This window comes from Pelobates fuscus, chromosome 1 (genome assembly GCF_036172605.1).
Source record: "Pelobates fuscus isolate aPelFus1 chromosome 1, aPelFus1.pri, whole genome shotgun sequence".
Taxonomy (NCBI): domain Eukaryota; kingdom Metazoa; phylum Chordata; class Amphibia; order Anura; family Pelobatidae; genus Pelobates; species Pelobates fuscus.
The window spans coordinates 326,877,917-326,900,601 of record NC_086317.1 but is presented as its reverse complement, the minus strand read 5'-3'; the positions used below and the strand labels follow the sequence as shown (position 1 = coordinate 326,900,601).

At 35.3% G+C, this 22,685-nt stretch overlaps 1 protein-coding gene across 1 annotated transcript in view; it reads right to left on the bottom strand.

Annotated features, from left to right (window-relative positions):
• Window positions 1–4,791: 4,791 nt before the first annotated feature.
• COL4A1 (collagen type IV alpha 1 chain) overlaps window positions 4,792–22,685 on the bottom strand; it is a 205,899-nt gene continuing 188,005 nt past the window's right edge. The window contains exons 46-52 of the mRNA XM_063459844.1: window positions 20,277–20,405; window positions 20,096–20,194; window positions 18,686–18,898; window positions 18,014–18,191; window positions 9,174–9,288; window positions 5,946–6,118; window positions 4,792–5,273 (exon numbers count right to left, since the gene is read on the bottom strand). Coding sequence (XP_063315914.1) covers window positions 5,192–5,273; window positions 5,946–6,118; window positions 9,174–9,288; window positions 18,014–18,191; window positions 18,686–18,898; window positions 20,096–20,194; window positions 20,277–20,405 — 989 coding nt within the window. The 3' untranslated portion in view covers window positions 4,792–5,191. The remainder of the gene's footprint in view (window positions 5,274–5,945; window positions 6,119–9,173; window positions 9,289–18,013; window positions 18,192–18,685; window positions 18,899–20,095; window positions 20,195–20,276; window positions 20,406–22,685) is intronic.

Genomic DNA, 22,685 nt, shown 5'->3' with positions numbered 1-22,685 from the left:
GTAACTCGAGGATATACACATTTGTTATATCCTGCTGATTTACATTATGTATTTATGAAATATTTTAGTATTATACAAAATGTAAATAATCATATTCTAAAAGTTATGATACATAAACATTTGCTATATCAATATATCAATACATATTAAAAGCTGTAGTTTTTTGTACTGTAACTGTCCAAAGTCATTCACTCCTTTGAACTGCAGCTCAATATTCACATTACATAATTATATATTTTCAGCATGCACATGGCCTCAAAGTACTAGCTACTGTTATCATATAATGCAGAAGAGCAACATGTAATCCAGGGATGGCAATGATTTCTATTTTTATAAATAAAATGGTGCAAGGCGTTTTTCGTTGATAAACAGGTGTCAAACATTTTACAATGCATCTTTGTATTTCACCAAGCTACAAGTTAAATGGAAACATACTTTTCCACAGCACTTGGTTCTTAAAGTATTGAAACCAAATGAGTGGGTACTGCCATCTGGTGGAAAGTCATGAAATGTTTTTTTTTTTCTGCACAGTCAATTAAATAAAATTCATTGTATTCAATTATTGAAATGTTACTTTTAAAATGGCAAGTTCAAAGCTTGTGTGCCATTATAACAACCCTAAAAAGTTGCTAAAGTTGTAAGAACATTACTACATCACCAGTTATAAGGAAAGCCACTGAAGTGACTGGGGTGCACTATTAAATGAGCACTATAGGGTCAGGAACACAAACATGTATTCCTGACCCTATAGGGTTAAAACCACCATCTAGCCACCCTGGTCCCCTCATGCCTCCCTAAATATAAATATTTAGATATAAAATCTTACTTGTATTCAAGTTTGCAGCTGCCAATGTTGTCCCTGTTTCCTTTAGACCTGCCCACTGTCTGCTGACATCATCAGACATGGTGGCCTGATCCAATCACAATGCTTCCCCATAGGATTGGCTGAGACTGACAAAGAGGCCGATCAGTGGCATATCCAGCATGATTCAAACACAGCCCTGGCCAATCAGCATCTGCTCATAGAGATGAATTGAATCAATGAATCTCTATGAGGAAAGTTCAGTGTGTGCATGCAGAGGGAGGAGACACTGAATGTTTGGATGCATTTTAGGCAGCCGTGACCCAGGATCTCTAACAGCTATCTGAGGAGTGGCCAGTTAAGTTATCTCTGAAAAGACAGTGTTTACAGCAAAAAGTCTGAAGGTAATTATTCTACACACCAGAACAAAGTCAATAAGCTATAATTGTTCTGGTGACTATAGTGTCCCTTTAACCCCTTAAGGACACATGACATGTGTGACATGTCATGATTTCCTTTTATTCCAGAAGTTTGGTCTTTAAGGGGTTAAACTATATCAATAGTGTGATGATGCAGAGAGGGATTCCCCTATCTCTCACTGAAACCAGAAAGTTCAGTAGTCCCAAAATGTCTGTAATCAAGTTGCTGATCAGTAAAAGTATTGGGTTTCACGAGTGGTGTCATATGGTAAACTGATTGTGTGTTTCTATTTATTTTGGTCATAGTCTTGCTGTTGTTTGAACCAGATTATTTCCTGCATATATGCTTCACTAGCAATAAGCTTTGACATTGCAGTGACCACACTTACTCATTTTGAACATATTTGAAACCAAAGATGCTGTGGTTTGCAAGTGACATCACATCTAGTCAGGCTTTGCAAGGTTAAGAAAGAGTAACAGTCTCCTTCTTCATAAAGGCATGGATAGCACCATAACTGGAACCAAATAACCCACTAAACCACATTACTCAAACACTAAGTATACAATAACATTACTCAGATGTAATGTACTTTACTCAGATGAAACTTGTCATTTTAGCAATGCCATTTTAACCCCTTAAGGACCAATCTTCTGGAATAAAATTGAATCATGACATGTCACACACGTCATGTGTCCTTAAGGGGTTAATGGATGCCCATTCAATTGAGTAGCTAGTTCACATAGAACTTTGGGAGAGTCTAAATTCCCACATTACATAACGTTACCTAAACACTTGATAAATACTGGAAACTCTGAAAATAATTGGACAATACATGCATCAATATATACATTTCAATTAGCAGAAAACCATTTGGGAGGAACCATTTGGGTTATAGCTCTAGAGTTCCCCCTCTGCATTTTAATCCTTGTCCCATATGCTATTCTCTTTTAATGGTTCTACAATTTTTAACTTTTGTGTGCTATTCGTGTAAAAAACAACTCTTGCTGTGAATTTGTCTCTTTTTGGTCTAATTATTGTTGCTTCTATTTAATGTCTATAGGTCCCTTGTGGTTACTTACTTCTCACGTGAATTTTTGGTTCCATAGATAACCTTTGTAGTAATTCTTCATCTATACCCCCTTGGAAGGTTTTCCTTTCTCATAGTTTGTCTTCCTTGTATATTTATCTCTATGTTTTTGATTACCCTCTCCCTTTGTTTATTTTTCCATTTATTTCCATTAATTTGTGTCACTTTTCTTTCACTTTGCCCATGTGCCCTTTGTAACTACTTTCTTTAGTGCTACAGTTCTGAAACGTTGATGCTACACAAATAAAATTTGCTACATTTTTTTCACTAATTAAGACCTCTGAGTGCCCACTTCTGTTTGCTGAAATATTTGGATATATATTGGTTCCAATGTGGCGCACCAAGGCATTACAACATTCATTTTGAAAAGAAACTTGATAACAGTGAGTGCCCTCATCCTTGTATTGTTTATATATTGTTATATATATTGTTTATATATATAACAATATATATAAATCTCTTGAACACAGAATGTCTTCCCCACAATAACAAACATATTTTTTCTTACAAATATGGGAATAACCAACCCAAAAAAAGTATACAGTTTTATTACAAAATTCATTATTTTTCTGTTATGCACAATAGAAAAAAATGTACATAACTTTGGAATTTTTAGAAAAGCAGTTTGACATGTCTTTTAAAAAAAATATTACTAAATATTACTAAACATGTATTAGAGCACATATGTGTTAAAGAATCAAGTAGAATAATAATACACAAACAGATTATTATTTTGCGTGAATGTTCTCAATTCTTTATATAAAAAAATTAAAAAGCACACAGGTTCTTTTAGAATTTCAGTATCAAATAGTGCATTAAGTTAATAGAAGAAAAAAAGATAATGCATGTTTTTAGAATTACCCATAGTAAATTTAAACACTACACCATACCCACCTTTTGTTGGTTCTGTTTGCATACATTTGGAACTACTTAAACATATACAACTTTATTACAATTAATAAATCAAGGGGTGACGCTTGCTCCAGGAGTCTGATTTTTGGCACAGTCATAATTTTACTTAATACATATGTGAAGGTAGTTTTTGGGATCTCTTCAAAATGTTAACCCATTTGTATAAACTTTGTGTATTTCTGACTTGAGTTGCTACACATTTGCAACCGTTAAAGGCTTGCAGGTAACAAGCAGCCTGTTTTTTAGGAGCATTATTTACTATACTCACTGTGTTTTATTGTATACTGGTCTTTGAGGAAGTCCCCTGGTGCATGAAACGCGTAAGACCAATCCTTTTTATATTTTTTATAACCAATAAACCTAATTTTTACCTATCTACCTGTCGGAGTCCTGCATGGTTCCTGATAACGGGTGATATTTGAAACTAAGAGGGAGACACTAGCCCCCCAAAACATCGGGGGAGGCACCAATAGAGCGCATATACTTTCAACATCCTGTGAGTGCAATCTATAGCAGGAAATACTACATTTCTAAAACTGTATAATGCTATGTTTTATTTGATTTGATTTTAGATTCATCAGCTGAATCCCACACATATTGTAATTCTTGGCTTGTTCAGATGTAACACTACTTGGGAGGTGTTCAGTGGGAAGCTGTTTTTCTGTTTACTGATGAGTATTTATTTTTGTTGTGTTTGTTTTTTCCTATTTTTTTGTTTGTCTGTATTTTGGGGCTTCTTTGAATATGTCTGTCTTTTTAAATTGTATGTCATTGTCAATACTTAAAAAGACAATTTACCCTTCCTATCTCAGAAGCAGAAACTCAGAGCATGCAAGATGAAAATGATCTTGTAAAGGAAGTAACAAATATGAAAGAGTGCTTAAAAAACACAAGGAAGTAGGATACAGCAGTGAGAACAGCATGGTAACTTTAAATGCATCCATGCTTTTAAATAACATTTAAAGGTAGACAATATTTGTTCTATTATAGGCACATAATTATATAAAATATAGTATCTGTGATGGGAAAACCTTTGTTTATAATGAATTATAACTAGAAAACACTGTACACATTGCAAGCATGTATATGAGTGCTAACAAGAATGGGTTACTGCTACAGCTTAAATATGATTTTTGTAATGATGTCTTGCAAGAGGTGTTATGTGATCTGACATAAATAAATGTTTGATAAAAAAATAAAAATAAAAAAATAAAACATTTTAACATGAAGTTCAGATATTGATCTTCACTGCAGTGTAAATATACTGTATGGATTTACCATTATTTGCATACAGGTAGTGTTTGAATTAAGTAAATAAGTAATTATAGAATCCTAGAAATCACAAGAATTCACAATTTACTCTTATCTTGGTTTTTCTTGAGTTTCGAATATTTTTTAGTGATCAGTGAAATTTTCTAACCTACTTTAAAAATACATCACATGGGGAAATAAAAATTAGATACAACCTATGGGTTTTGTTTTTTTTTCTCTTTCTTTGCCAGAAACACATTCACATATCTCTGTTTTTGAACAGACAAAGGAAATACAGTACGTTTAGGCAAAACATCTATACAATGATTGCAACAAATATTTATATTTCTGAAACAGAATCTATAATTATAATACAATAGAGTAAGAGGAGTAGACAGCATAAGGTACTGTATGTCTCCTAGCACCTTATGAATTAGGAAATCAGCTTCTGTTGCTTTATAGCATCAGTGCATTATATTCTATATACGTTATGCAACTTAATTTATGAAAAGTGCCATTTTGCATGTCATAACTGAAGCTTCTCATGATGGTCTTTCTTCCTTGGGTGAGCAAGAACCAGTAAAACAGAGTTAGTATTGCGTGGTCCTATTATGCACTTCGCTGCTTTCTTATTGTACAATAGTGAGGTACATGGATATAGTATTTGGAGTTTTTTCATGTTAAACAAGTAGCACCATAAATTGGAAAATTTTATGTCATTATGTCCTTCTCATGCAGACTTGGCAACGGCTGACGTGTGTGCGGAGATCTCCAGCCTTGAGGGTGGAAGGGGTCGGTTTTCTGAAAATAAATAAAACAATTAAATAAAAAATGTGTATATATATATATATATATTAAGCTTCATTCTTAAAACTGCCACCAGCATTTGTACAAATATCCACAGCATATATTTAAACATCCATCTATTTTTCTGTGTCAAAGTTAATATTTCAGAACATTTTGTCTCCCAAATAAAGGATAAAACAATAATTTAAAAAATAAAAGTGCATTTTTTATGTATCCTGAACAATCTCTATAATTTTTGGTTGTATTCTTTTTTCAGCTATCATCTATGCATCCCATGATATATATATATATATATATGTTGTATAGTGAAAGGGTTTAAATTATTTTGCTCATAGCCTGTGTGTTTCTAAATCACATATTTTAGCATACAGTGGAGACATTTTTTTTTATGTTTCAATCCAATCCTCATCTCTCTTCAGTAAGTGGAAATACAAAATGCCATACATTTCTAATGTATTCATTATTAATTTCTACTGTTATTTATAGAGTGGCAAGTAAACCGGAGCCAGAATTAAACAAGGCTTCAGTTTTCATACAAGTGTCTCTTTCATCTTGTACAAAAGAGCAGATATTAATCAGTATATTTTTAGGAATTCAGATTTGCATACCCAATGGGCTGTCTATAATCATGGAAGCAAAAGTAAAATACAGAAAAATATAACTTACTTGAACATTTCATTTCTTTCTATAGTTGCAAGCCAGAAGCTGTATGTGTTGGCATAGTAATTGCAGGTACCTCGCCCATGGCACTCAATGAATGGGACACTGCGGAACTCTTCCAGGCATGACCCTGGAGAAGCCAAAGCCTGTCCAGAACCTTCGGCCCCAGCACTGGTTTGCTAAAGCAATAATGAAACACAATGTATGAGAATAAAAACTAGGAAAAAAATTAAATTGCAAAGCATTTCTATACATTTCACTTATAGGTGCAAAGAAATAGCAGATACACATAGTAGGGAGACTACATATAAAAAACAAACAATAATCAATGAAGGTGTTTCCTTTAATCCAAAATCACAATATGAGACACAGTGAATATCAATCAATTCAGTCCAAAAAGTAAAAAAGAAGAAAACAATGTCTATACATTCCAATAGTATTAGTGGTCACTCTTAGTTTCCCTTATTTCTTCCACAGGAGATACAACCTATCCTGAAATTGGGTAACCAAATAAAATAGATTTTTTTAAAAAACCAAAAAAACTTAAAAGCCAATGGACCACTCAAAAAACTATCTAATAATATTTTGCAAATGCTATTGAGATAACAGTTATATGCCTGATAATATTTGTTTCAAGCAATTGTATCTGTAAAATCAACATCACCAGCCAGAGAAGCCATAATCATTGATGGGATGCATAGGGTTGAGACTACTGGAATCTCAGGATCTTAATAATATTGTATTCATTTTAAACATTTGTTGGGGAAGAATGGAAACCTAAGTGGAAATAGCAAGGAGTCTGAAGGAGTACGGGGTGAAGTGGCTGAGGAACAGATGCCACGTTTCCCTTATTAATAAAAATGATAACCAACGAGCAGTGAATATCCTATTCTTTAATTTGGCCACTTATCTGTAGTTACATTATTGTCCTTACAAGATGATATCTTCAGCCCTTTATCCAAAACGTGATGCACTTTTACAGTCTAGCATAGTTATTTTTTGCAAACCAGCTGCAGTTTCATTCACACCACTGCAGTGCAAGCTTTAAACTCCACCAAGGGTGGCTTTGTGTCAACACCCAGCAATTGTCCAAGTTAAAGGGACACTATAGTCACCTGAACAACTTTAGCTTAATGAAGCAGTTTTGGTGTATAGAACATGCCCCTGCAGCATTACTGCTCAATCCTCTGCCATTTAGGAGTTAAATCCCTTTGTTTATAAACCCTAGTCACACCTCCCTGCATGTGACTTGCACAGCCTTCCATGTAAAGAGAGCCCTATTTAGGCTTTCTTTATTGCAAGTTCTGTTTAATTAATATTTTATTATCCCCTGCTATGTTAATAGCTTGCTAGACCCTGCAAGAGCCTCCTGTATGTGATTAAAGTTCAATTTAGAGATTGAGATACAATTATTTAAGGTAAATTACATCTGTTTGAAAGTGAAACCAGTTTTTTTTTCATGCAGGCTCTGTCAATCATAGCCAGGGGAGGTGTGGCTAGGGCTGCATAAACAGAAACAAAGTGATTTAACTCCTAAATGACAGTGAATTGAGCAGTGAAATTGCAGGGGAATGATCTATACACTAAAACTGCTTTATTTAGCTAAAGTAATTTAGGTGACTATAGTGTTCCTTTAACAAGCCTTCAGGTGACTTTTGTGTAAATCGAATTGCTTTCATAATACTTGGATGTTAACACTGCTCTTTATGGAGAATTTCCTAATTCACACCAACTCAAATCAATGCATAGCAGTGACAGTAACACATCTCTTCAAATAATGTTTATTAATAAACATATTTAAACTTGGAAACAAATTAAATAATTATATTAAATGCACATACAACATAATATATATATATATACATAAACAAAATACAATATTTCACAATAAACAGGTCTTTTTAAATAGTATTTGTATGTATTTCCTTAAATATAAATAAATATAAATACAAGTAACTCTTATCTGTTACATAATTGCGTTAATACGTAGCAATTAAAAATAATTATAAATGGAATATCTATGAAAAAAAAAATGTTTATATATATGAACAAAAATAAACCAAATTTAAAAAAGCAAACAATAAAACTGGGGAAGGAAAGTGGAGGGGGTTGGGCATCCACCATAAATGGTTGGTTTTAAGCTTAATGCTAAATGTACTGTAATCTGCATGACTTACATATTGGCTTTGAATAGTAAAACAAAGTAAAATACGTCACATAGCTATGCAGATTAACAACATGAACATTAACTTTCCACATGAGAAAAACTTTCAAAGCCATTGTTAACATCTATTTCCCATATTTCCCTATAGTAAGCAAGATTGTCTGAGAAGGCTACCTCATGGCCAATTCATAACTTTTATTCTCCAGAATAGCATTGAGAACATCTTTAATTTATGGAATAACAGGTTACTTCCAGTGTCTGGGGACAACTGTAGTGGCAGCAATAAGAATATGTCCAATAATGATCTTATCTAATTTTTCAAGTGAACCTTGAATTTTTCAACAAGATTAATTCTGAGGTTAATACTGAGATGTTAGGATTCAATTTTTTAATTAATTTATAAATGTATTTCCAATATTGTGTTAACTTTGGACAAAACCAGAGACTATGTAGAAGGGCCTACCAAGCCTTCAGCATATATCAGAAAAATGTGTGTTCATTTTGTTCATTCTATATGGCGCCAAATACCATCTGTATATTATTGTAAGGTTGTTTTTCCATTATTATTTTTAAAGTAGGAACAAAACCTAGCCATTCCCACAGGTCGTACCGGCCCCTAGATCTTTCTCCCAAGCAAGCATAAAATCTGCTTTTGGCTTGGGCCTAGGCATCAAGTAATAATAACATTGTTTTATAGTGCCACTTCTACTAGGATTATATATATATATATGTCTTTTCCAAATCAGTTTGCTTTATTTCTTTAAAATTTGGATCTAAATAGGAATGAAACAAATTTATTTCAATTCACAAATTATTAATTAATATTCTGGCTGTGTATTATCAGTTGGGCCAAAAATCAATTTACATTTTTCAAAAGATATCAAAGAATTGCTTTGAAAGAAAGCATCTACATTTTGAATTAAATATAAATGCCAATGTTCCAAATCAATTTGAGGAAAATCATATTTTAGAAAAGATAAGGCCACCCAGAGGAAAGTGGTAGTGCATAAATAGACTGACATAGGACAATAGGAAGTTAATATATGTTAACAGCAAATGTAAATACTTACCATTACAAATGAATACCCAATCCAAAGTGATATCCAACCTTCTGGACATTGTGGAATCTGAATAGTTTGGCTGTGAACAGCCATCACCATTGCAGGTGCTTCGCAAACAGAACATCTAAAAAACAGAAACCATATAATTAATCTCATATGTTACACTTATAGATAAGCATATGCAGGGTGTAACAGCCAAAATAACACCAATATCCTTTCAGTTTATTAAATGTTATAAATATCAGAGAACATATCAGTCAGTCAGACTCGGGTTTGCCATTAGGGCTGCAGTGTTATGGTGCTTGGCCTGTTCCTTTAGTGTGAAACACTGAGGATAAATGGAATGTCTTCAAACAAATATTAGAAAAGTACATTTTGCAGTGTGTACCATTAGACAATAACTTAAAAAAGAAACACATTTAAAAAACATAGTCTAGTGGGAAAGTAAACCAAGAGATTAAAAATAAGAAAAGGGCATTTAAAGCATTTAACTCAGACATAGTTAATTTAGACCAGGAAAAGGCGTGATTTTTCAAAATAACTATTTTTCCTCAGTAGATATTAAGGAGGATCCTATATTGTTTGCAGATGACACAAAGCTCTGTATCGTAATACAAAGTGAACAGGATATTGCTTTGCTGCAGAGGGATTTAGATAGATTGGGGGATTGGGTATTCAAATGGCAGAGGAAATTTAATGTAGAAAAATGCAAAGTTATGCACTTCAGGGTAAAGAATGCACAAGCAACTTATACCCTTAACCCCTTCACGACGAGTGTCCGTCACTCAGCGGAATGCGTTAAAATTGTGCAGAAGTGCCGGCGATCTTGGGGTTAACACCGAGTCAGGGGCAGACCAGCAGCAGCAAATCCCGATATCCCAGCCCATGTGATCGCTGTGACAGCCAGTCACAGCGGTCACAATGCTGCGGGGATATCTGATCCACCTCCCTCCACCTCGTGTGGGTTTGTGAAGTGGAGAGAGATGGATCGGTGCTACATTGTGTCCCAGAAGAATAGATAAGTTTTAAAAAAAAGTCCCTAATCCCTTTCCCCTTTATTAAAAAATAACCCTTTCCCTGCTGCTTGATCACTGCTAGCAGTGATCAATTTACAGGTCACAGTACTTTACTGTGATCTATTTTTTTTTTTTACTTTCAAGGGTTAAATTTTAGGTTTTTTTGTAACCCTAAGGACTTACATTTTATTATTTGATTTTATTAATTTGTGATTTAGTTATTTTGGTGGGTGGAATTTAGTGGGAATTAGGGAATAAAAAAAATAAATAAATTATTTTTAGTTAGAGTTTTGTTAGCTGTGTTAGCTGTATTAACAATGTTTAGAAAGTATAGCGCAGAGGAGGCTTATGCCCTGTTAGCGGCCGACTCGGAGGCGACTGACACTGCCTCAGAGAGTGACGCAGGGAGTGATGCAGGGGACGCAGGGGACGCAGGGGACAGGGACTATGTGCCCGATACTGCAGGACCATCAGGGGAAATCGACGATTCCCCTAATGCTGAACATGGCGCAGATGACTGGGTACCCCCTAATAATTTTTCCCCAGACATCCCAGTGTTTACAGCCAATCCTGGCATACAGGCTGACCTGTCTGCCTATAGTGCGCTGGATGTTATGCAGCTGTTCTTGGGGGATGAGATTTTTGGGGAGATAGTCACCCAGACTAATCTCTATGCGGAGCAATATCTCGCACGCAATCCAGTCTCTCTTATCTCAAGGAAAGAGAGATGGAACCCAACCAGTGTGCCAGAATTTAAACAATTCTGGGCACTGACCATGTTAATGGGGCTAATTAAAAAGCCCACAATTAGGATGTATTGGTCTAAACATCCTATTTGCAATACCCCCATTTTTGCCAAGACAATGACGAGGGAAAGATATGAAGACATACTGCGATTTATGCACTTTAGTGACAATAACAAGTGCCCCCCAAAAGGTGATCCACAGTATGATCTTCTTTATAAAATATGCCCTTTAATTGCCCACTTTAACAGTAAATTTGCCACTATATATACCCCCAATAAAAACATTTCCATTAACGAGTCCCTCATAAGGGAAGACTGGGGTTTAGACAATATATCCCATCCAAAAGATCTCGGTATGGGATCAAATTTTATAAACTGTGTGAAAGTGGCAGTGGCTACGTATACACCTTCCGTGTATACGAAGGAAGGGATAGCCACCTTGATCCCCCAGGTTGCCCAGATATAGTAGGAACAAGTGGGAAAATTGTCTGTGACTTAATAATGCCACTACTTAATAAAGGTTATCATCTATACATCGATAACTTTTATAATAGCATCCCACTGTTAAAAATGTTGTACTGCTTCGAGACTGTGGCCTGTGGCACTATTCGGAAGAGTCGCACAGGTTTCCCAAAGGCTCTAGCAAACAAAAAAATTGAAAGTGGTGAAACAGCAGCTCTCTGCCAGAATGAACTGCTGGCACTCAAGTACAGGGATAAAAAGGCTGTTTTCATCTTAACCACCATCCATGGTGAAAACACTCGGAGGGTCGCAGTTCTTGGCAGAGACAAATATAAACGGGTGCCAGTCTGCATACGGCAATATAATCAGCATATGGGGGGCGTTGACCTGTCCGATCAACTGATGCAGCCGTATTTGATCATGAGAAAGACCAGGGCATGGTATAAAAAAGTGGGCATATACCTGATGCAGATGGCAATCCACAATGCCTTTGTCATTTTTAAAAAGGCAAATGCTGGGCTGAAAATCACTTTTCTTTCATTCCACTTTGAGCTCATTTCTGGGCTGCTAGAATGCCACACAAGGAGACCATCAGTGGAGCCTAGCAGAAGAATGGAGGCAGGTCACTTCTGCTTTAAGATTCCACCAATCCCTAAAAAACAAAACCCCCAGAAAAGGCTCAGGTTGTGTTACAAGAGGGGCGTAAGAACTGAGGCCAGCTATTACTGCCCTGATTGCCCCTCTCAGCCCGGCCTATGTATTGGCCACTGTTTTAAACATTTTCACACCCAGGCCGAATAAGTAGACCGGTTTTGGGGTGTGATTTTTAGTCATCTGTCTGATTGGTTACCGAATCTTGGCTTTGTCTACCATTTATCCTGTCTTCTCTGATCCTTGACCTCGGCTTGTCCTATCGTTGTTCCATTTCTCTTTACTCCTTTGACCTCGGCTTGTACCTTGACAATTCTCTGCTTGTATAGCCCGGCCATTCTAAGGACCGGTATTACAAGTTTATCTCTCTGTGTTCTCTCTCTTTGTGGTCTGTCTGTGTTTTGGTTTCGGAATCCATGACAGCTTTGCCCGGGACGCAGATGACTGGGTACTACCCCCGGATAAGTTTACCCCAACTATCCCCCCCCCCATTCACAGCAAATAGTATGCACTTGTTCATAATTTGAATTGATGAGCTGCTTATACTTAAAATTATATGTGGCCTTTGAGAGGTAATTTGCAGTCCTGAGCTGCTAAAATGAGACTTTGGCCCAGCATCCACTTTTGAAAAATATGGAAGTGGTGTGTCTCCAATGTGCCCCTTCAACATCCACATAACCATGAAAAAGGTACCCATGTGGGTATCATTGCACTAAGATGACATAGCTGAGCAACATATTAGGTGTTATACTGCCATAGCACACATAAGGATAGCAAAATATACAGTAACATCTCCAAGTGTGTGTCAAAAAGGCAGAAAAAATGCTAATTGCAACTAGACTTGGTACAAACTAACAAAAAAATGATCCTACACTAAGGTTTAGAATATACCTTTTGAAATACCCTGGGGTGTCTACTTTAAGAAATGATAGGCCTTTGTGGGGTAGTTTGAATTTAAAACCTGCTAAGATGCTTGGAAATTGCACATAGGCCCAGCGTCAAAATTCAAAGTTCGGTAAAAACTGATATGGCTTGGTCTCCTATATGGCACTGTAGCTTCATGAAATAGTGCCAAAGATATACAATGGGGGTGTCATTTTACTCAGAAGACGTAGCTGAGCATAATTTGGGGGGTTTGAACTTAGTGGCACATGTGAAATATACAAAATGCCCAGTAACAATGCAATCCATATGTAAAAAACGCCCAAAATTATTTTTTACCACATACTTTGGCATCTATTGGTGAAAGAATGGGGGCATGTTAAGACACGATATGCACCTTATGAGATACCCTGGAGTATCTACTTTTTCAAATGGTAGGCCTTTGTGTTTTTTTTGAACAGCCAAACTGTTATAATACCCCAAATGGAAGCATAGGCTCATTAAATCTGTCTCTCAAAATTCTACTGTGAGTACTGAAGAGGACAGGTCTCCTATATGGCACTGTAGCTTCACGAAATAGTGCCAAAGATATACAATGGGGGTGTCATTTTACTCAGAAGACTTAGCTGAGCATAACTTGGGGTGTTTGAACTTAGTGGCACATGTGAAATATACAAAATGCCCAGCAAAAATGCAATCCATACGTAAAAAACACACAAAATTATTTTTTACCACATACTTTGGCATCTATTGGTGAAAAATTGAGGGCATGTTAAGGCACAATATGCACCTTATGATATACCCTGGAGTGTCTACTTTTACAAATGGTAGGCCTTTGTGTTTTGGTTTTTTTGAACAGTCAAACTGTTGTAATACCCCAAATGGAAGCATAGGCTAATTAAATCTGTCTCTCAAAATTCTACTGTGAATACTGAAAAGGACAGGTCTCCTATATGGCACTGTAGCTTCACAAAATAGTGCCAAAGAAATACAATGGGGGTGTCATTTTACTCAGAAGATTTAGCTGAACATAATTTGGGGGGTTTGAACTTAGTGGCACATGTGAAATATACAAAATGCCCAGCAAAAAGGAAATCCATATGTAAAAAACGCACAAAATTATTTTTTACCAGATACTTTGGCATCTATTGGTGAAGAAATGGGGGCATGTTAAGGCACAATATGCACCTTATGAGATACCCTGGAGTGTCTACTTTTACAAATGGTAGGCCTTTGTGGGTTTTTTTTTAACAGTCAAACTGTTATAATACCCCAAATGGAAGCATAGGCTGATTAAATCCGTCTCTATAAATTCTACTGTGAATACTGAAAAGGACAGGTCTCCTATATGGCACTGTAGCTTCACGAAATAGTGCCAAAGACATACGATGGGGGTGTAATTTTACTCAGCAGATGTAACTGAACACAAAATAAAACTTTGTACGGGAATAGCACACACCAACTTTACAAAATACACATGAGAATTTCTTTGTTATAAGTTTGTATGCCAAAAACCAAACAAAAACACAATTTTACTCCAATATTTAGCAGAGGTTGGCGGTGAAATGGCTACGTAGAAAGTGTCAAAACAACCTTAGGTAAATAGCCTGTGATGTCTACTTTATATAAATAAATACTTTTGTGTGGCAATTTTGTTTTCTTTTATGGCTATTAAGCTTACAAGACAAACATACAAAATTCTAAAATTGCTCCACGTTAAATGTTTATTTCACTCCTTGTGCTTTGTGACCTGTAACTACCACAAAAAACTGAAAATCCCAGACACATTATATATTCTGTAAATCAGAACACCTAAATGAATTTATTTTCAATTACTTTTCTTAACCTGCACTAATTATGTACACATTATTATAGCAAAAACTGTAAAAAAAACACACAAAAATTCATTTATTTTGCATTTTTCTGTATTTTTTTTATAATAAATAAGCATTTATATATATATATATATATATATATATATATATACACACACACACATATATATATATATATATATATATATATATGTGTGTGTGTTACATCAAATTAAAGTCCTTTCTGTCCTTTAAAAAACGGTATATAATATGCGTCGGTGCAATAAATTAGTCAAATGCAAATTGCAGTTGAACGCAAACAGCAAAAAATTCAAAAAATGCTGTTGTCATTAAGTGAAAGACAAGCTTCTGAAGCTCTGTCCTTAAGTGGTTAATGGAAGCGAATCAGGGATAACAACACAGCAAAAGGAATTGGGAATTGTTATAGACAACAAATTAGGCAGCAATATGCAATGTCAATTGGCAGTTGCTAAGGCCAGTAAGGTATTGTCATCTATAAAAAGGGGCATTCATTCTCGGGATGAAAATATAATGTTGTTGCTTTATAAATCAATGATGAGACCACACATTGAATGTGCTGTGCAAATTTGGGCACCTGTTCTAAAGAAGGATACTATGGCACTAGAAAAAAGTGCAGAGGTGGACTAAAAAAATAAAAAAAATAAATGGAACATTTTTTTATTTTTTTTATGAAGAAAGATTAATAATTTCAAAATATACAAGTTTGAAAAAACGGCACCTCAGAAGGGATATGATAGCATTATACAAATATATCTGGGGCCAATACAAGTCTTTATCTGGAAATCTATTCATAAACAGCACTATACATAGGACATAAATTCACATATTTAGATTGGAATATAGCAGATTTAGTCTGAGGCAAAGGAAAGAGTTTTTACAATAAGAACAAAAAGGATGTGGAATTATCTGCCTGGAGAGGTTTTAGCAGATTCTGTACAGTTGTTTAAATAGCAATTGGATGATTACTTGCAAAAACACAATATTCAGGGATATCATTTTTAAATTGTAGCGTAAAAGCTTATTGATCCAAGGAGAGATCTGACTGCCATTCTGGGGTAAAAAATGATTTTTTTCCCCTAGTTTCTTGCAAAACTGGAAGCACTTCAAACTGTTTTTTTTTTTTTTTTTTTTGCCATCTTTTGAATCAACAGCATACTACTTTGTAACTGTGACAATAACCTTTAGATTTCATATAGATTATCATTTGAAAACCAATCTCCATACAGGGGGCCAGTAAACCAGTTTTGCGGTCTTCGAGGAGCATTGCAAGCTGGCTTAATTTTGTTGCAAGTATTTTATTCTGAATTAACTAGTTTGTGATATAGCTACTTGCTAAATCCTGCCTAAGCCCTACAGTAAAGGAAAATATAGTACAGCAAATGCTGATACCAATCATTGATTATGGGGATGTGGTACATGCACCTTCACCGCAAACCCACCTTAATAAGTGTAATACATTGTATAACTCGTTCTGCTGATTTGTGCTACAATGTAATTACATCATTGTGACATGCTGAAAGAACTAAACTTGTTGTCGCTGGAATCCAGATGCACCCTTCATCTTTCCAGCCTTGTGTTTAAGATCTTTTCTGGGAAGCTCCCACCCTACCTGAGCTGAATACTCTCCCCGGCTGTTCCCACCTCCTATAACCTCCAATCTAGTTCCAGCACTTTATTAAGTCTATCTCAATACAAAAAGAAAGCAGCCGGATCCTCCTCCTCCTACAGAGAACTGCAATTATGGAACGACCTGCTGCACGCTTTCAAATCTAAAATCCTTTAAGAAATCCCTCTCCACATATCTCAAAACAGAATGCACCTGTCATTGTTGATTATATATTTCCTACCTGTTCTATGTTAAATTTTGTATATATTGTGTATTAATATTGTTTTTTGTATTTTATTATTTATTTATAAAATATTTTACCAGGAAAGATACATTGAGATTTCTCTAGTTTTCAAGTATGGCCTGGGTCCACAAAACATTGCATTGTTACATTATGATACAATAAAATACAAAAACAATATGAATACACAATATATACAAAATTTAACATAGAACAGGTAGGAAATATATAATCAACCATAACAGGTGCATTCTGTTTACCTGCATTATTGTACCCTGTTGTAACAATGCAGTGTTTGTGGACCCAGGACATACTTGAAAATTAGAGAAATTTCCATCCTGTTAAAATATTTTATAAATAAAATAAATAAATAAATATATTAGAAGCAGTCCTACATGTTACCACTGCTTAGCCAGGGATAAATGATCTATCTGTTGGAATTTATTATTGCTTGTGCAAGGCTCCATTTTTGCAAACGGTAACACCAGGATTACAACATTGTGTCACTACAACTTAATTAGAATGATATACCTCTATACTTTCAGGGTCAAAAGTGTAAATTGTAAGTGTATTCTATTACAATATATTGATCATTTTCACAGCGCTGTAAAGAAGATCTCAATTTGTTTTGTCAAGACATGTCTACTTTAGACAAATACTGATGAAAAAATAGGAGGTAAATGCCTTTAACTTCTTCATGAAAGGGTAATGCTCTTATATATTCAGTATTTGCATCAATGCAATGTAATAAGAACCTGAAATGATCAAATCATTAGAAGTCAAGATCAATGTAAAAACTCTGTTTAAGAGAAGTGCAGGACAAAATCTAATTTTGTCACACACACATTATTCAGTAAAAGAGAACTGGTAGGAATTGACTAAAGGAAATTAACATTTTATGGTAAAATAGTCAACCGGGAGAAAAATTCTAGAGCTCAAAAATAATATGTTTCATGTAATTTGTCATTACATTTTGGTATTCAAATAAATGTTGAACTGAACCTAAAAAATCTTGAAGGGTATCTCTTTTCTGATTTTGCTTCATGTATATGTGAGCATTTTATCACACGTTAAGTGAGTTTTCTGTAAATCACACTGAGATTGTTTCCATGTATGGTAGTAAAATGGGTGAAAACGATAGTTGGATAGGTAATGGTAAACAGGAGAATTAACAGGATTCAAAACTTTTTAAAAAGCAGCATTGATCACATAGAGAGGTGCGCATTAACATGTTTGAAGTAAGGGCAGCCTGCTGGGACACGACTAACGTATTATGGAAGATTTTTACATTGTGGAACATTATTCCTTTAACGTAATTTTTTTTTAAAAAACCAAGAAGACGATATGTGATTTTAACAATGAATGCTTCTCATAAAATTGCACAACTTACCTGCTGATAAAAGGTTCAATTGCATCGCCTGTGACAGGAGCCATGCTCATAGGCATCGGTTCGGGCGTAGACAACCAGTAGGAATAATCATTTCTTGATGCAAAGTTGCATACATTGTTAATATTGCAAAACAGGAAAGGCATAGTGCTAAATTTACGCATACAACTTCCGGCAGCGCCTAAAAGAATGAATTGTAATTGAACATGAAAAATAAGAAAATAGAACAGCAGTTAAGTAATAAAAATACTAAATGCATTACCTCTCCAAATAGAGTGTATTCCTTGTAATGCAATTTACTAGTAGTTTAGGGAGTGATTAATGATTAATGTGCATCTCGATAGTAAATGTGCAAAATTACTGAAGTTTAGTTCTCATTATTCAAGTGGAATTTTACACAAACAGTGTATTGCCATCACGTACTATGTAATATGCAGTATAATGTTTTGTAAGTCAACTACTTGTTGTCAGTTATCCCCATTCTATGATTGTAATATGCTGCTTAATATGTTGGCTCTATAAAAATAATAATAATAGTTATAATAATAACTTTTACTACAGTAGAAAAAAATCAGAGTAATTCACTTAATTCACAGCAAGGTTTGAGAAGTTTTGCAATGTAATGTACTGTATATGTAATGTTGATACAGAGTAACTTTAAGCTTTATTCCTTACCCAAATCCTGGCCATGTGCTCTTTCATTTCCTTGTACATAGAGCAGTGAGTAACCAGTATACACTGGTTGTGTTCCAGTAGGACATGGAGGTTCATCAACTGATTGACTGTGTCGTGTAACAAGGAAGCCATGAGCCATGGATGGTGTCCCAGGTAATCCAACTGGGCCAGGCAAACCTTCAGAACCCGGTGGGCCAGGATATCCTCTTGGACCTTTAAAAATAAAAAAAATAAAAAAATATTGTATATAAGTTATGTAATATATGCCTTCACATGCATGGATATTTCAATCACGTGCCAAAATAAAATATTTAATTCAATGCTTGTGAAGTAAATAGCCATGACAGCATGACAGAAAATAGTGGTACAAAATCAAATATTTTCTCTCAACCAATAAAAACAGTGTTGGTTAAAATATTTGTAGATCTGTCAGGTATATAGTTTATTCACCACAAGGATTACCCTGTAAATTGTGAATTGTTGGAAATTTAAAGAGAATACAAACTGAATTTTACATTTTATGGCAAAATAGTTGAACTGGAAATATTAAAAGATTAAACCTGTAGTTAGGCATACTCCCTCTACAAATTTAACAAAAAAATATTTTTACGGCACTTTTTCTCCCAGTGCCATAAGTAAGTAATAGGACTTTTTTGTCTGCACATTTTAAAGTGGCCTTTATTGTAGCCAGCCTAAGACACACCTTTGCAATAATCATGCTGTCTAATCAGCATCTTGATATGCCACACCTGTGAGGTGGATGGATTATCTCGGCAAAGGAGAAGTGCTCACTAACACAGATTTAGACAGATTTATGAACAATATTTGAGAGTAATAGGCCTTTTGTGTACATAGAAAAAGTCTTAGATCTTTGAGTTCAGCTCATGAAAAATGGGGGCAAAAACAAAAGTGTTGCATTTATAATTTTGTTCAGTGTATATGTATATATATATATATATATATATATATATATATATATATATATATATATATATATATATATATATATAAAAGATGAGTGCACTCTGGGGTATGTAGTAAGTACAAATGTATGCTTTTATTCTGCATCATAAATCATTGTTTCAGTCCTACTGGACTTTTCTCATGGTCTTGAGAAAAGTCCAGTAGGACTGAAACGTTGATGATTTTTTGTGCTGTATAAAAGCATATATTTGTACATACTACAGACCCCAGAGTGCACTCATCTTTTATCCTATGTCCTATGTAATGGCTGTAGTTGGCACCGGGGCACACTAATGACCAGGGAACTTGAGTGCTGAGATCATGGAAATATGTGTGTGTGTGTGTATATATATATATATATATATACACTAGTGTTTGTAGAGATTTAATTCACATTTTCAAGTTGTTACTAGACTACCTGTAAATATAGCTGCATGGTAAACTCACCAGCTGGTCCAGTTGGCCCAATTTCACCTTTGTGACCTGGTATGCCATCTGTACCAGATACCCCATGTGGTCCAGGCAATCCAGCTTCTCCTTTTATTCCTAGGCAAAACAAAAATAAGGAAAATAATTAAATATATTGCTTATTATAGATATACTGCACATTATGTAGCTATAATCTCACCTTGATCTCCTTTTGGACCAAGGAATCCAGGAAGCCCTTTTGGTCCAGCAGGGCCCTGGGGTCCAGGATTACCAGGTTCCCCTTTAAAGACTTGGAATGCACCAACAGGACCTGGTGGGCCTTGTATACCTAAAAAATAAAACATAGTATGCCATTCTAACATTTGTTAAATGGTGTTCTAAAATATATGAGATGTTCAGCCTACTAACAATTTCCAAAATTGGACTTATGTAGAAAATTATTAGGTAATCAAAGAATATTATCAAAAAATGTATGCAGTGCTGTCATGCCATGTCAGGATTGTAATTATAATGATTTTTCAATGTAAGTACCATAATCCCCACAACTCACTAAGATAGTCATGGTGTAATGAAGCTGTGTGTGTAACCCCCCGAGTTAGCGTAAAACCCTTTAATCAAAGTAGCACTTTAGATTAATCATTTCTGTTTCTTTGTTTGTTTCAGGGAAGTTAACACAGAATTATATTACTGAATTAGGACTTGTATATAGAGATAGCAGAGGGGTATAGCTGATAATCTACAGAAAGAAAAACAATACAATAGTATAATACTGTAAATGAGCAATAAGATTGCGCCAATATCAATATAACTCACAAGATGTAGATGGTGAGATTGCCTTAGGGTGCCTCCCCTTAGATGTTTTGGGGGGTATATCTAGAACTCCCTCCCAGCTGGTTGGTGAAGTAGCCACAATATGGAAGTCCCGACTCAGGAAGTGTTAAATAATCTTCTTTATTGTATGAGAATTGAGAATAAAAAACAAATATGGCCCTACATGTTTTATCTAACAAAAGACTTCCTCAGGGACCCAGCAATAAAAAAAACAATTTGTATATATAAAATATCCTAACAAAAAGACAAAATAGCAGCATAACTCTTTCCTCTCCAGTCCTTCCTTATATGTGGCTGTTATCTCTTCCCATTGGTTCCATGCTGTTCATCTGTTTCAGAGGATTCCTCAGTTGATTTTCGTGGGTACTATGCACGTATAATGTCACTTTCAGTATGTCACTTCCAGTTTGTACTTCTAGGTGACGTGTGCGTTTCAACTGGCGGCCATAATGCGTTCCACCTTCGGAGATGTATATTATCAGTCTTATGTGGTTGAATCCTTAGTGAATTGTAAAGAAGCCTGAAAAGCTCAAAATTGATACATATAAACATACATCCAACACATTTGCTAATTGCGATAATAGTATATTATAAAAGATATAAACCAGAGACCAGAAATAAAAACAAAACAACAAAAGGCACAAAAGCAGGCAACCATGTGGTAGCTCCTCTCATGTTGTATGTTCAATATGTTCTGATCTAATGTTTATTACACTAGGAGGTATCACCACATTATTATCTTAATCAATATAAAGCATACAGACAAAGTATGTATGTCCTCAGAAACTTAACCCCTCACATCGATAAATATAGTGAACATCCTCAGGAAAATTTTTTTAAAGTTATTTAAATATATATATATATATATATATATATATAAATTTGTAAAAAAAGTGGCTCTTAAGGTAAATAATATTTTTAAAGAAAACACTCTATATCTATATCTGCGTTAAGACCACCTGGATCCAGGGAGCCCAATTAATGTCCTCTCTATTGCCTCCTCTCAATGTGGTGGAATGTGTTCTATTCCAAAAAAGGAGAATGATGTGCTATATTTATTACAATGTCCATGTTATTATTTTATTATTATTATTGCAATTTATATAGCGCCAACAGATTCCGTAGCGCTTTACAATATTATGAGAGGGGATTTAACTATAAATAGGACAATTACAAATAAACTTACAGGAACAATAGGTTGAACAGGACCCTGCTCGATCGAGCTTACATTCTATAGGAGGTGGGGTGTAAAACACATTAGGACAGGAATTTGCAATCAAATAAGGTGGACTGCCCTTTAGGAGAGGGCAAGAGACAGGTATGTGAGGTATTGGTTAGTCTTGGAGGCCATAAGCTTTCCTAAAGAGATGGGTTTTAAGGCACTTCTTAAAAGATGCAAGACTAGGGGAGAGTCTGATGGCGGTAGGCAGGCTATTCCATAGGAAGGGAGCCGCCCGCGAGAAGTCCTGCAAGCGCGAGTTGGCCGTACGAGTGCGGACAACGGACAGGAGGTGGTCACGGGCAGAGTGGAGAGACCGAGAAGGGACATACCTATGGATCTGTGAGGAGATATAAGAGGGGCTAGAGTTGTTCAGTGCTTTATAGGTGTGAGTTAGTACCTTGAATTGACTCCTATAGCATACAGGAAGCCAATGTAAGGACTGGCAGAGGGGTGAGGTGTGAGAGAAACGACTAGAGAGGAAAATCAGTCTAGCAGCAGCATTCATTACGGACTGTAGGGGTGCAGTATGGCTTTTGGGAAGACCAATCAGGAGAG